Consider the following 13,957-nt stretch of genomic DNA (forward strand, 5'->3'; position numbering starts at 1 on the left):
CGGGCCTGCACTGATTTTCCCAACAAATGTCACACGGGGCTATAAATGTGAATGGGAACTCACTGTAAACAAAATTACGAGCTCTCCACCACTTATCTGCACTTATAAGTCTGCATGTCGAGCATACTTACAAATTACGAGGGAAAAAAAACCATCCAACTTTATCCGTTCTTAAAATCTTATATTAAACTTAATTGTTAATTTGTTCACAAAGTAATTAAACCACCATTTTCAAAATTTATAAATTCAATTGACCTAAAATTAAAAACTTTGTTGTTGTAAAACTAATAATTAGGCTAATAAACAAACGAAAAGAAACTTCGCAATGGGTTGAACGTCTTCCCCTATTGGGAGTCATTCACCCTAACATGCAATACAATTTTTGACAATGGGCATTTAGGCTGATCTCAGTTGGTTTCTTAAACGTGCTTACTTACTTTTTGAACCATTGATAACTTTCAGTAGTAAGGAAATAGCCTGGATTGGGAATTTAGGATGAAAGTTAGCCTGCATTAAGTGTGTATATACTGTACATACTAGATGTTGATATAAACAATTATAGTAAAATTTATAATCTAAAATTATTTTAAATTTTATTTGAAATTTAGAATTGAAGCCGTAGTTGTTGCAACTGAATAATACAGGTAATGGGAGGTGTTTGACTTCTGTTAGAATCAAAACAGACCTTGACCGTGGGCGTGGTTGGCGAGACGGTAGCGCCACTTGGCGGCCGTGATCTTGGCGGGCGGGCGGTCGGGATGGTCTGGTGGAAGGCCGGGTCACGGTCGAGGCTACAGTGCTACAGTCATGGTTGTTTCGTACTTGGCTTCTTACAAACAATTGCTTACTATGTTTTTCACACGTAAATATTATGTTTGTTATAGTATTATCTACTCCCTTGTAGATTCACTGGATGCGCACACTTGGCAATTAACAAAGCCCGGACAACTCCTGCGGCTCTCCGTTGTTCTCTGACTCATTCTGTCGTTCTACCAAAATTCACTGAGCTTTGTCAAAAACTGGCCTAGTTATGTAATGGTTATATTACATAGTATCAACTCCACGTTGTCGGCTTCAACATTATAAGTTTGAAACAGATCGTTTTGTGTTACGACATTGTTTATCATTATGTCAATCATTCCGCATCCAAACCTTTCTTATATCTGACTGTCATAGATTAAAATAAATAAAACTCATTCTGGAGAAACTGTTCGTCCTAAAATTTGGCATTCTCTACAAATTTGGTGATAATCGATAATTACATTCAAGGGTGTGATGAAATTTGAGTGTTGTTTACATTTTGAGCTCACGGTTGTACTTTGTAAATCAAATTAAGAAAATATCAAAATACAAATGTTTTGTATGAATTATTTTAAATTAAACTTCAAATTATAAGTGCTCCTATTTTATTAGGCATTTATTTTTGAATTACTGTAACGATCTTTTCAAGAACTGCAACTATTGAAATTAGTTTGGGAACTGAGTACCTCTCATACAGCAGACTTGTAGAAGCAGTACGTTTCGGAGGCAAAACCCTTGCGATTACTTAACGTAATTTATTTGACCATTACTGAAAGTTTATGTGCTCAAAAAGCTCTGGGACGTTGTAAGCTCATAGGCTGGTATATCGTATATGCTTGAAGGTTTAAAAGTCCAGTATACCTAGAGTTCGGGAGCTTCCAAGTAAACGGGCTCTTAGGAGCCGAAATATTTAGGTCAGACATTCCTTGGCCAGACACCGTGCGTTCTTAGAAACCGAAATTTTCAATATTTCGTGATTGATACAAGTAGACCTATCAAACTCTAGAAACCAGCCGAGAACGGGATATCCCAGAATCTATCTGTCCATACAACTCAGATTTTGCCATGTCACATGTTTCAGGAAGGTTCAAATACTAGTTGATTTTGGATGGTGACGTCTTTTCGTTTAATATGTGGCAAGCTTCGAGTGATCGGTGGTTACAAAAGTCTCGATAAGACAGTGTTCCTTAGAGGCCAGATGTAAAGGTGGCTAATTACCTGGGGTTTCAAAAGGATAGTTTCCAACATGCTTATATGCGGAAGTTTCGTAATAATCTGTGCAGGCGCTAAAGCTTAATAGAAAGGTTTGTTAGAATCCAATAGCACACTAGTAACACAAATATCACAGAATTTGTTTTTTGGTTACAGAGGTACTCTCAACAAAGTAATCTGCAAATATCATGAAGTTTCATAAGATATTTTGGTAATTATATTCTCTTTTAGTCTATTTTTACTGGCTTCAAAAAGGAGTAAGTACCTTTTATTGTGTGTCTCGATTTTTTCGAAACTACTGAAATCATTTTGTTGAATCTTTTTTTAAGCGAAAGTGCCCCAGATTGGTCAAACGTTAATTTTATTTTTGGATAAAACACTTTAACCAGGAAATCCCTTTGAGAGTTTTATCATAAAACTACTCGTATGTATAGTGCAGACAAAACTTATTTTGGAGATGCTGTTTTTTTTTTTTTTTTTTTACAAATACCAATATTTACCCCAGAAGTGTGAGGAAACATCAAATTTCTTGTTTAGCTTTATAATGATGTCGCTATTGGATGAAAATAACAAAACCATCCTGGAAAAACGGTACATAGTGGAGTGCTGAGAGTTGAATTTAAATTATCACTATAAACTATCTCAGAGTTTCTATGGGTAGTCTCCTAGTCTATATCAGGGTTTCCAGAAACTCTCCTAATAGGAGTACTTTCAAATATACCATGTGGTAATTTTCCATCCCTAAGATGCCGAGATGTGGCTTTCTTCCAAATACCACACTTACATTAAATATGTTAGGGAATATACATGGGATTATGGTAATGGCCCAGGTAACGAGTTATTGAAGGTAATTAAAATACCGTCCGGAGCACTGGTATGACATTGAATGCAGAGATTGGAATTTTCCAGATCACTATAAGTTACCTCAGATTTGTAGTGCGAAGTTTCCTAGTCTACATGGAGGTTCCAGTAAAAGCGCTTGTAATTGTCCATTAGGGGAAGACATTGGTAAGGAAACAAAATGAGATGGTGAGATGTAGTTTTCTTCCAATTATTATAACTCACCTCAAACATGTTAAGGAACTTCCCGTTGCTCATAGTCTGAGTAACAGGTCCGAGTAACATCCCTGTTGGGCTCTGTGGAATTGGAGCAATGAGACAGTATTGAGTGCGGATATTGGATATTAAATCACCATATGTTACTTTAACGTTGTTTTGTGAAGCTACAAGAATGTTTCAGATAAATTCCTCCAGGAGTCCTATGAAATATTATATGGAGAATGACGCAGAATAATCCTGAGATGTAAATTTCTATCACTGGCCATAATTTACCTTACAGAGGCTAGGTAACGGTTTTCAACAAAACGCAGTTCACCTTACACCTATTATTAAAAATGTTGTTTTTTCCTCTTACTCATTATTTTCCTCTTACTCGTTATACCTTATACCTATTCCCGTTTTTAAAGTCATACCCTGTACACTGTAATAACCCATGGACTTCGTCAAAATTTTTCTCCTGATTTCTATAAAATAAATGTTAACTGAGGACACTGATAATGATGGTTTGGATGTCAAAACTAGCTGGAAATAGAGGGTGATACAAACAGGAAAGATCTGTCGACAAGCCTTTTAGTCTATTCGCCAACAATAAATTATAAACAACTTTGCACAAAACGAATTGAATAAAGACCTAGTAATATTTAGGTTGCTGGAACTTACAAGAAGCTGAAAGCTTGTCGAATTCTGGAGAATTGGAGATTCCATAGCTTGAAAGCTTCAAGAAGCTTCCACCGGCTAGGAACTTTCAGTGACTGGAATCTTCGACGGGCTGGGACCTCAGTGACTGGAATCTTCCACGAGCTGGGAACACCCAGAGGAGCTCCTAGAGGCTGAAAGCTTACAGAGACAAGAAACTCACATAAGTCTGGCCCGTAGCTCCCAGATGTAGGAATCTTCAAAATACCGTTATTAGCCAGGAGCTCCAAAAAGTCAGACGTCTGAAGTGGTCGGGAGCCCCTAGAGGAAGATTGCATATGCGGATGGATCTCAGAGGTTGCGAGCACTTCTCAGTGCCTTAATTTTGAACAAACCAAATCAAGGCTAATTATAGGTGGGAACAATTGGCATGGATAGTTAAGGTAAGGTATCTGGCAGTTCATGCACAAAGTTCTCACTTATAGTTAGTCTTTGTCTGTATGTATTATTCTCTTGTGGAAGTAAATTTGGCATATATTTTATTGCACATTCCCATTTTTTTAAATCCTCTTTTTCATTGAAATATCTTAGAACTTTTTTCGCATCGGAAGGGAATATATCACTTCATTTTACATTCTATTTTTTTGTTATTGTTCAATAATAATATTTTGAATATTCCATTCCTTACTTTGTTGTATGATTAACCTTGTATTGTGTGTTGTACTTGTATTCCTTGATGTTATTATGTTTGTTAAACACTCCATTTTAGACACAACTTGATCATCATTGATTTCTTGGTTATTGGCCTAAACCACTGATTTTTGTCTTATTCATGAAATTATATCATCGTGATTTTTTAGGATTTTCGTTACACATTAAAAGACATATTTATAAAAATTAATATACTGTATATTTGCGCATATAAAAATAACAAACAACAACTTTTCACAGCACCTAGAACTACTGTATCACAAATAACAATTATTGATTTAGAGGCAACTCATTGCTACAATATTTGGATTAATAGTGACTGTAAGAGGGTTTGTAGTCATATTTTGGCTGAGCGTAATGTTGAGGATGGACGTTGTGTTCCCTGTGGACGACGGCGTTAAAGCCAGTATGGTGATCAGCTGTATAGTGGACGACGCGCTTGGAACCGTCCGGCTCCACCAGCTCGTAAAATCCCTTCACCACGTCCCCGTCACGCTCCTCCTTCTGGTTCTTGATGTCGTGAGTGTGAGGGTCGTGGACGCCGTACTCGAACTTGTACTTGGGGTGAGGGTCGTAGTAGTCCTCCACGTAATGGGCTTTGGGCTCATAGTGGTGGCCATACTGCGCACTCACACAGACGGCCAACATGGCTAGAACGGCTGCGATGAGAATCTGGAAATTGCAATCACACTCAAGTAATTCAATAGGTCGACAGGTCAATACCTGTTACAATGATTGTAACCGTTAATGTACAAATGGAAGGGGTGGGATACTTTCGAAAAGAATAATAATAATGTAAATCCTTTGTAATGGCACGAGGATTAAACAAACATATGAAGGACATTCTATTTCTGAAACAGGTAGTTAGTTTTGAACGTTCGAGATAAACAATAAACGTAGCAAGTACTTTTAACACGACATTTAACCTTTTTTTTTGGTTTTGATAAATTAGTAAGTAACATTTCTTCTCCTCTTTAGAATAAACGCGTTATAAATGAAGTTGCATGTGTAAATTAATATTTCATTTCAGAATAACTATTTCCATTTGGAGTTATTTTACTAGCTATCCTTTATGTATATTTTATAAATGCGAGCTGGAAGGTTCAATAAAAAATATTTTTTGTAATATTAAACTTGCACTTTAAGTGTTTGTCTAAACATCCCCTTGGCAATTTTGCATCCGAGTAGGAACGTGATAAATTTCAGTTGAGAGTGTTCAGACCTTCAAGGTCGACTATTGGACAATCTCAAAATGAAAAACTGAAATGATGGAATGGTATACTTGAAGGTCTTTTATTATCCGAGATATTTATTAGGGTCCAAGGATGCCGTGGAGATGGTCAAATAAAAATTTGCTTCTTCATTGAATCCACATATCAACTTGCCTTCTTCTTCGAATTCACAAGATCTACACGTAATTATTAACATTTAGATCAGTCTATTATAGTAAGTAAATAATGGAAACTACAACACATTGTACAAAGTGTTGTAAATTATGAGTAAACATTTTTATCTAAATACACTAATATTAAAATAAATAACAATATTAAGTTTCTATTAAACTAACAGGCCATCACAGAATCCCAAAAGATATTTAATAATCTTCTACCTATCCGAAATATGGCTGTGTGTGTGTGTGTGTGTGTGTGTGTGTGTGTGTGTGTGTGTGTGTGTGTGTGTGTGTGTGTGTGTGTGTGTGTGTTTTGTGCTTAGTAAAACTATTGCACCTTGACCTGCCTCACTATCAGTTTTGTTTCAGTAAAGCCTTTCAGTTTAAGTAGATAAGCCCCTATAAGCAGTCTCATTAGAGAATGTAACAATGATGTAATGATACATTATGCAAATCTAACTTTACTGGTTTGCAAAGGAAATTTCATTTTATGATTGCTGTTAACACCGTTATAGTAGGCCTTTACATAAAAATACTTTTTAAAATACAATTTTTTCTATTCAATATGAATGCCCGTTATTTCTATATTAAGAAAAGAAACTCTACACAGAAGTTATTATCGAATATGAAATCATTTAATAATGTAAGATTTCATTTTCTAAGGTAATTGAGTTATTCTGTAGCATAAATTTACTTGATATCAATTTGCCTTCTTAAATGGCTCATGTTATTATTTATGTTTTATCTGGAGAAAAATAGCAAGCCTGTCTCTTACATTACAAAAGTGTAAGTAGTAAAACTAGTGCACCTTGGTCTGCCTCATTATCAGTTTTGTTTTAGTAGGTAAGCCTCTATAAGCAGTCTCATTAGAGAATGTAACAATGAAAGGAATTTGAATCTGATCATATTTCATGAATTTGTGATTACATTATGATATTGTTATAGAAAGTTGTACAATTAAAATTGTCATACTAATGTTTCTTGTTTATTGGCATTCAATTTTATTGGTGCTTAGAATAATCTAAGTAATTCATGTCTGTATAAGTAATTTACTTTTGAAACACACTCTGTATTTCATGTGGTTTGATGAAATGTCGTACTTTGTGGATAATGTCTTGTCATAAGAATATTTTATGATCATCCTGTTCCTCATTATGCATATTGTTAAAAATTATTCGTGATAAATCATTTTAATACCTAATTGCAATTTAAAAATGAAATGGTGGTTTTTGCACGTACAAGTTATTACTCTTTCCGTTAATGTTGTAGCCTCTGCATGTTGGCTCTGGTACATTTCATGTGTTAGTTAAATAGTAAACAGTAGGAACAATAATCTATTGAGTCAAAATATTTTCAGTTGATTATTTCATACTATTATGATGTGTTAAATCTATTTATATTATTAGTTCTATTCAACGGCTTAATTTAGTATATTTTTGTATAGCAGTTTAAGAATATTAATCACATTATAATGATTACTAATCGACTTTAGCGTATTTTTCACAATATTTCATTAAATATAACTAAACGATCATCAAATTAATGAGTAGAGATCTGGTGATCACTCGGTGCAGTAAAATCCTCGGGTATATTTTTGTTAATCGTATGAACTAGTAGGATGAAACTAAAAGGAAACCGGCAAACCTTACAAAAGTGATACACAGGATATTTTAAGGCTTAAATTTGTAAGATAAATTATTAACAATATAGGAAACACTTTTTGGGACTAGAACACTGACACTCGCACACACGCGCCGCACTGGACCCACCTGGCTGGCCATGTTACTTGTCGATCACTTCACCACTGAACGATATCACCCAACGACACTTCCTACTCTATTTATACTTGGTTGATTAAAAGTATTGGGCGCCTTTCACCGCCTTTCTAACCCTTGAATAACCACCAGTAAATACACGTGACACATAACTGTATGGCCCTGTGGTCACCGCGTCCACATGAAAGGTCACTTGATTAGTTAGCGTGAAAAATGTCCCAAATAACTTCCATAGTGTCCACTCGTACAGGCCTTGTAACCCAGGATGTTGTGGCTCTGTGTTCGATATTTTACTATAATACTTGCAAGGCTAACGATAAGGAACGTTTGGTTAGAGATAGACAGACTGTTATTACTTGTCTAGTACGAGCTCATCACTTTTGCTGTTTGAGCTAAAGGTATGAGCAATATACCTTTTGTTTTTTTCATAATAACTATAAAGATAAGTAGTGCTAAGTAGTGTACACAAATATCTTCCCATCTTACATTCGTTTCAATATTATTGGAGGATTATGGATAGTCTAGTTTAGGAGTTTCCCATGTACTATTTGGACCCAGTTAGTCTACTGGAATATTCCAACGAAATCAAAATTATATATGTCTTTAAAATACCTATATCTTACAGTAATGCAGATATAGCTTATGCCCTTTCGAAGTAGTTGATGGTCAACAAAATAATGAATATAAATAGAATTCCTTATAAAGTCTGAAATACGAACCCACGAATTCCTTGAGTTCATTTTAAGGGACGTCTGTCTTTTACACAAGGTCTGTTTTAAGGGTAAAATTCGTAAACTTAATTATTAATGTTTAAATTAATCGTAAAAATTTAAGTTTAAATTTTTTATCGTGGATTTACTTTTTAATGGTATTAAAAGAATCTATGCACTTAATTTTACAAAAAAAACAAAACAGAAATTGGTAGGAAATATTATAAAGTTTAAAGTGAAAATATTTTTGTGAGATAATATATATAAAGTATTAAAGAATGTTCATAAAAATAGCATTAGTCATTTACATTTGTATATGTACGTGATAAAAGTTTAATGTCTTTCTTCATGTTCTTCCCTCTTTGTCGGCTAGAATTCTTTATCCAGTTTTCCTATTATGTGATTTCGATTTTGTCATATAGATACATTTTGCTGAAGTTCTTACGTCCAAGGTGTTACTTTTGTTGGAAATAAATTCTGACTAAAACATTTGGTCAGTGACGAATCAAGATGTATTTATGAATCAATTATTTATACACACTGAACTAAAAACACACTTACTTTTAAGATTTACCAGGAACCATCAGTATATGTTCAACCTACATGCTTTACACCAGTCGTCTTAATCATTGTGATGCAGCACAACGACTAAATTCGTTTGTAAAGCAATTTTTAACTTTAATATTTGGAGTATACTAATGCAAAAAAGTATAACACAACTCTCATAGTTGTAAAAGGAGTAACACGGATTCTATTTAATTGAATATCATCAATAAGAACAACAAATTATGCAATAAATGTCAATCACAGTACCGTAGTAGACTTGTGAAATATTAACGCGCGAGAGAGGGTCGGCGTTTTATTAAGGTGGCTTACCGTGTAAGTCAATGTGAGCAGTGAACTATTTTTGATCTCCTTACACGTATTCAGGTCAAACAATTTACCCTCTCATTTGTCTTCCTTTCTCTTAGTACAACCATAATGGTAACCTTCGCTAGGGAATAATTTCCTGTTTATATGTCTCCACTCTGCGATCAGGTCAATCACTATGGTGACCTTATTACAGATGTAAAGCTAAACTATCACAACCGTCACGTAACGTATACTGTTGTGCCAAAAGATCATGGTCCTTCATAATGATCAATTTGTTACCGTATATGTGTAATAATATATACCAATCATACAGTGCGGACTGGATTTATCCTAATCGATTCCTTCAACTGAACCTGTTTTTATAATGTGTACATGTCCAAGTGGTGATCTGCAACCATTCTTGAAGATATAGTAGTGGTATTGAATGGACTTAAATATTGCTCATGATTTCTTTTCCTTCTCTAATTATTGAATTTTAGTTTATGACAACTTATTGTAATAGGTAGGAGTGACTGAAAACAGAAAGTCTTCTATGGGCTTGATCGTATTTAGATGAAACCGAGACTAAAGTAGTATGACGTTAGATGTGTAATCAAAGCACATGTGCAGGCGCACTTTGTATAATGAATGAATGAATGTTTATTCCATCAACTGTACATGAAATACACTTAAAAATTACAATAGTAAAGCACTAAACAGAATTGTTTAAAACCAATAGTTTACTAGTTATCTAGTTAAGATATTACTTAAATAATTAATAAGGAATAAAGCCTGCATGGGCATTCAGCCTGTGCGCAGGCTTCAGTTGATCATCCTCCACGATAACTTATCATGAAGAACTTGATATCTTTAATAGCATTTAATAAATAGAATGTGCTAGAATTTTGAGGATAAAATTTATAATTTAAAATAAGAGAAAGGAAACACGATTTAATATGAGAACTGGCTTGTTACATTTAGTACAAAAATAATTCAGTGTTAGTTTATCTATAATATGTAACGGCATCACATCATTGTGTTTGGCCCAGGGGAGATCAAGTCAGCATGGTTCTATGTAATAATAGTGTAGTAGTGTTGTGTGTACTAATGTAGCGTCTAGTATGAATGGTAGTGTAGTAGCAGTAGTAGTATGGTTTAGTAGTAGTATAGTGGTCTAGTGGTCGGGTATGATATTATAAAGTGCCTGAGGATGGGTGGTGCAGGTCAGGCCGCTCGGTAATGTTTCTGAAACATAAGAAAGTGAACTCACATAGTAGTCACTCATATAGTGACTTTTCCAAAGATTTTACATTTTTCAGCCATGATCAGCTGTGGGACCACATTGAACTTAGTTATACTAGGGTACCTCGTTTCTGATTGGTTCAGGGTTTATGCTTTTAATTAATTAATCATATATTAAATAACAAACAAATCTTTGATAACAAACTATGAACAATTATAGCGTGAGATCTATAAAACAAAGATAAATAATAATATTAGTCTTTTGTATAGACTAATACCTTGAATTAATGCTTTACTTGATTATTTATAATGTTATATATATTTTTTCCTCGCACTTTCATTTCTATTGCGTGGCTTTAATAGTAGTGGTATTGTTATTGTTATTTTCAACAATAAAAGATGTTTTAATTTCTTAAATAAAATACCTGTGTCTTAAATCAGTTAAAACAGTTTTGTTTTCATTTCATCAGTTCATTTCAATAAAGCAGTTTTTTCATTATTTATTCCATTTTGGAACGTGATAGCCGTATATTTTTGATTTTCAGGGCATTAAATTTTAATTCATACTGAGCAATAAAATTGGCTGTTATTTTGCACCAGTTGAAGATTAAGTATGTAATACCTGTTTTTCGAGTATTTCCACATGCCGAGTTTGGAGCGCTCTTATTTTATACTGGGCGTCAGTTTCACTAACCCACCTGTTCCAGTTCATTATATTTTCATTGCGGTTTATCGCCAAATTAATACATGATACATGCGACATACCATAAACTTAACTAAATATCGTCTTATGAAAAGATTCTGTTTAAGGAGTGTTTAGTTTCATGCCGATGTAAAGTAAGTAAATATACTTTGACATCCAAAAGACAAATTGTTAGAGGTAACATGGGTATTTACAAAATGAACTATGAAGATTGAGACAAAACGGACATTGGGCAAATAAAAGGGACTGTTGAAAATGATTTAAAAAAACATGAAAGATATTTAGAATGTAGAAAAATTGTAATATCAGCTATTGCTAAACAGCCTTGATATCCAATCACATCTTTAAAAACTTATGATATAAGATAATATTTAAATAAAATACAGATAAAATATTGAGTTATGATTTTGGATCAATTCAAAATTCACCCATATATATATATATATATATATATATATATATATATATATATATATATATATTTACTATACCTTTTTCTGGTACAAATGTTTTATAAAATGTTTTCCAGGTCATATTTTTAACATGTACAATAAATAATGTTTGGATCCACACATGACAATGGAAGACGTCGTGTATTAAATTTTAAATTGGATTATTGTCTTTTTTTCTTTCTAGTTTTTTCCAATACGAAGAGCTCCTCTGTAAATGACCGTGTTCGTTGAAGGGGTGAAAACTTTTGGATATTTCCTATTCTGGTTGATTGCCGTTTGTAATTAATTACGATGGCTTCTGGGGAGTGATATTGAAGGGACTGTAATAAAAAAAAGCCTTTTTGAAGACCGAAAAAATGTTGAGGGTACGTACAAGTACTACAATTTTGTGTTTGATAAAGTAACGTTGGAGAGGTTAACACTCCGGTTTAATTTAGTTCGACTATATAATCATGATTATGGCCGCCCAATGCGCTACCGCTTATCATTTGTCGTTTTTAATCATATCGTTGTCGCTCAATTGCTAGAAAAGATAGCTAGTCAGCGATGAGTTAGTTGGAGTAGGTCTTTGGACGACGGATGGAGTGCTAATGAATGTGTGTATGAATAAGTTATGTGTATAACATTTTTAAACAGACCTTTAATTATATAGTTTTGTAGTTTTTTTTAATATATTAGTTATTCTTGACTTAAGAAGTATTGTTGTATTAGGGTTAATTGTAAGACAGGGCCTTAAGGCCATAAATTCGCCCTTACGTACTTTATTATTATGATACAAATAAAGTCTCTTGTCTTGTCTTGTCTCTTCTTGGCTTTGTCTTGTCTTGTCTTGTCTTGTCTTTGGCTTTGTCTTGTCTACTGTCCTTTACACGATGTCGTCTCTGACGGTCCACTCTCTTGCTTTCACAACTCCTATATTATATTATATTCGGTTTATTGTGGCTACTATGAGTCATCATTCTCGATTGATGTAGTGTTTTACCATAAAAGATAGAGAGAGGAGCATGATTTCTGTGATGGTACGGAACAATCACTTACAAAGCAGTTGCAGAGAAGTGACAAGTGGGTCAGAGTAATTTGTGTTTTATGGACAGTTCTCAATCATATTCTGTTATATGACATCGATTACTTATTGCAGAAGATAACTACCAGTACAGCAGGAGCCGCGTAGTCATACGACTCCTGTACACATACTATGGGCTTGGACTGCCTTATCAACATTTCTATTCCCATCCTCCTCTGTTTCTCTTGATGTTTCTGGCAATGTAATATATTGTGCTGTGTTGTAAACTTTATGAGCTAATACAGTTGAACGCTAAGACACGGGCACATAACTGCTCTGTATTAGCAGACGGCCTAGCCTGTATTCCTGGTTGTTACATAAGATGTGGTGCATGAGGTGCGCAATTATATCACTGTAGCTGTAGCTCCGCGCGCCCGTGCCCCACTTAAGCCCTGGTCGGCTAGACATCGGCTACGGCTCAGTGTGACTTTCATTATAGAATCAGATCTTGCAGATAACAGTGTGCTGTCTCGGTACCTAAATACCACTGTGGAATTATTTGTTTCCTTAATAACTAATCTTGATTAAATAACTAGTACCAACTTGATAATTGTAGTTACTTAGCGCATTAGTCTGATGTCATAAGTTAACACAAAAAGAAGTAAACTGTTCTTTTAGTTTAAAAACTTTCTACACATAATTATTAGAACTCCCTCAACTTCAAATTTGGCTGTTGTTAAATGTGAGTACGACCTCACTGGCAATTATACTACAGGGAAGTGTGTTCCATTCTTTCCTCATTTCTGTAGTTCGGAATCAGAATATCAACCTTGATACTGTTACACGCGGAAATATGCCCACTCAGAAACTGGCTTAAAATTCAACTTTCTCGTGTGACCTGGTTACTCAGGACCATTCGTCAGCAATAAGCCTCCTTATCCGAAAAGCCCTGTCGTTGATCTCTACAGGTTTTTGCTCTTCAGAAGCTCTTCCGTGAGTTCTCTTCCTTGTCGTGTTTGATTGAGCAGGTTCTCGTGTGAGAAGCACCGCAGTTATCTGGAACAAGAGTTAATCGAAATTGTACGATATATTAACTTTCTTCAACGTAGTACATCACTTCATCCTCTCTATGTACCTCTTAGTTTTACGACAATATTTCCATGAAGAGCCGTTGTGTCATACGTTCTATCCACTAATAATGAATAATTAATTCATTATATAATTATCAAAGAAACAAATAAAATCATATGCTATTTTTTTATTAATATCACGCTCGCCTTTAACTTATTCTGGCCTGTGATATTTAAGATAGTGTAGTCTCGTAATCATAAGAATAATCTCTTACTTTCTCATGTGAACTGCCATTCATACTTACTATTCATTTTATTCAATATTTTAAACTTTTCCCACT

General features: G+C 34.3%; 2 protein-coding genes across 4 annotated transcripts in view; one reads left to right on the plus strand and one right to left on the minus strand.

Moving 5' to 3' along the window:
* Nucleotides 1-5,073, minus strand: part of LOC124361270 (adhesive plaque matrix protein-like) — a 29,893-nt gene extending 24,820 nt beyond the window's left edge. The window contains exons 1-3 of the mRNA XM_046815318.1: nt 4,740-5,073; nt 3,079-3,236; nt 686-799 (exon numbers count right to left, since the gene is read on the minus strand). Of these exons, the coding sequence (XP_046671274.1) occupies nt 686-799; nt 3,079-3,236; nt 4,740-5,067 (600 nt within the window). The 5' untranslated portion in view covers nt 5,068-5,073. The remainder of the gene's footprint in view (nt 1-685; nt 800-3,078; nt 3,237-4,739) is intronic.
* Nucleotides 1-13,957, plus strand: part of LOC124360510 (neurobeachin-like protein 1) — a 545,778-nt gene that overhangs the window by 224,820 nt on the left and 307,001 nt on the right. The gene's annotated exons all lie outside the window — the stretch shown is intronic.

The sequence above is a fragment of the Homalodisca vitripennis genome, chromosome 4, assembly GCF_021130785.1.
Source record: "Homalodisca vitripennis isolate AUS2020 chromosome 4, UT_GWSS_2.1, whole genome shotgun sequence".
NCBI classification, from domain to species: domain Eukaryota; kingdom Metazoa; phylum Arthropoda; class Insecta; order Hemiptera; family Cicadellidae; genus Homalodisca; species Homalodisca vitripennis.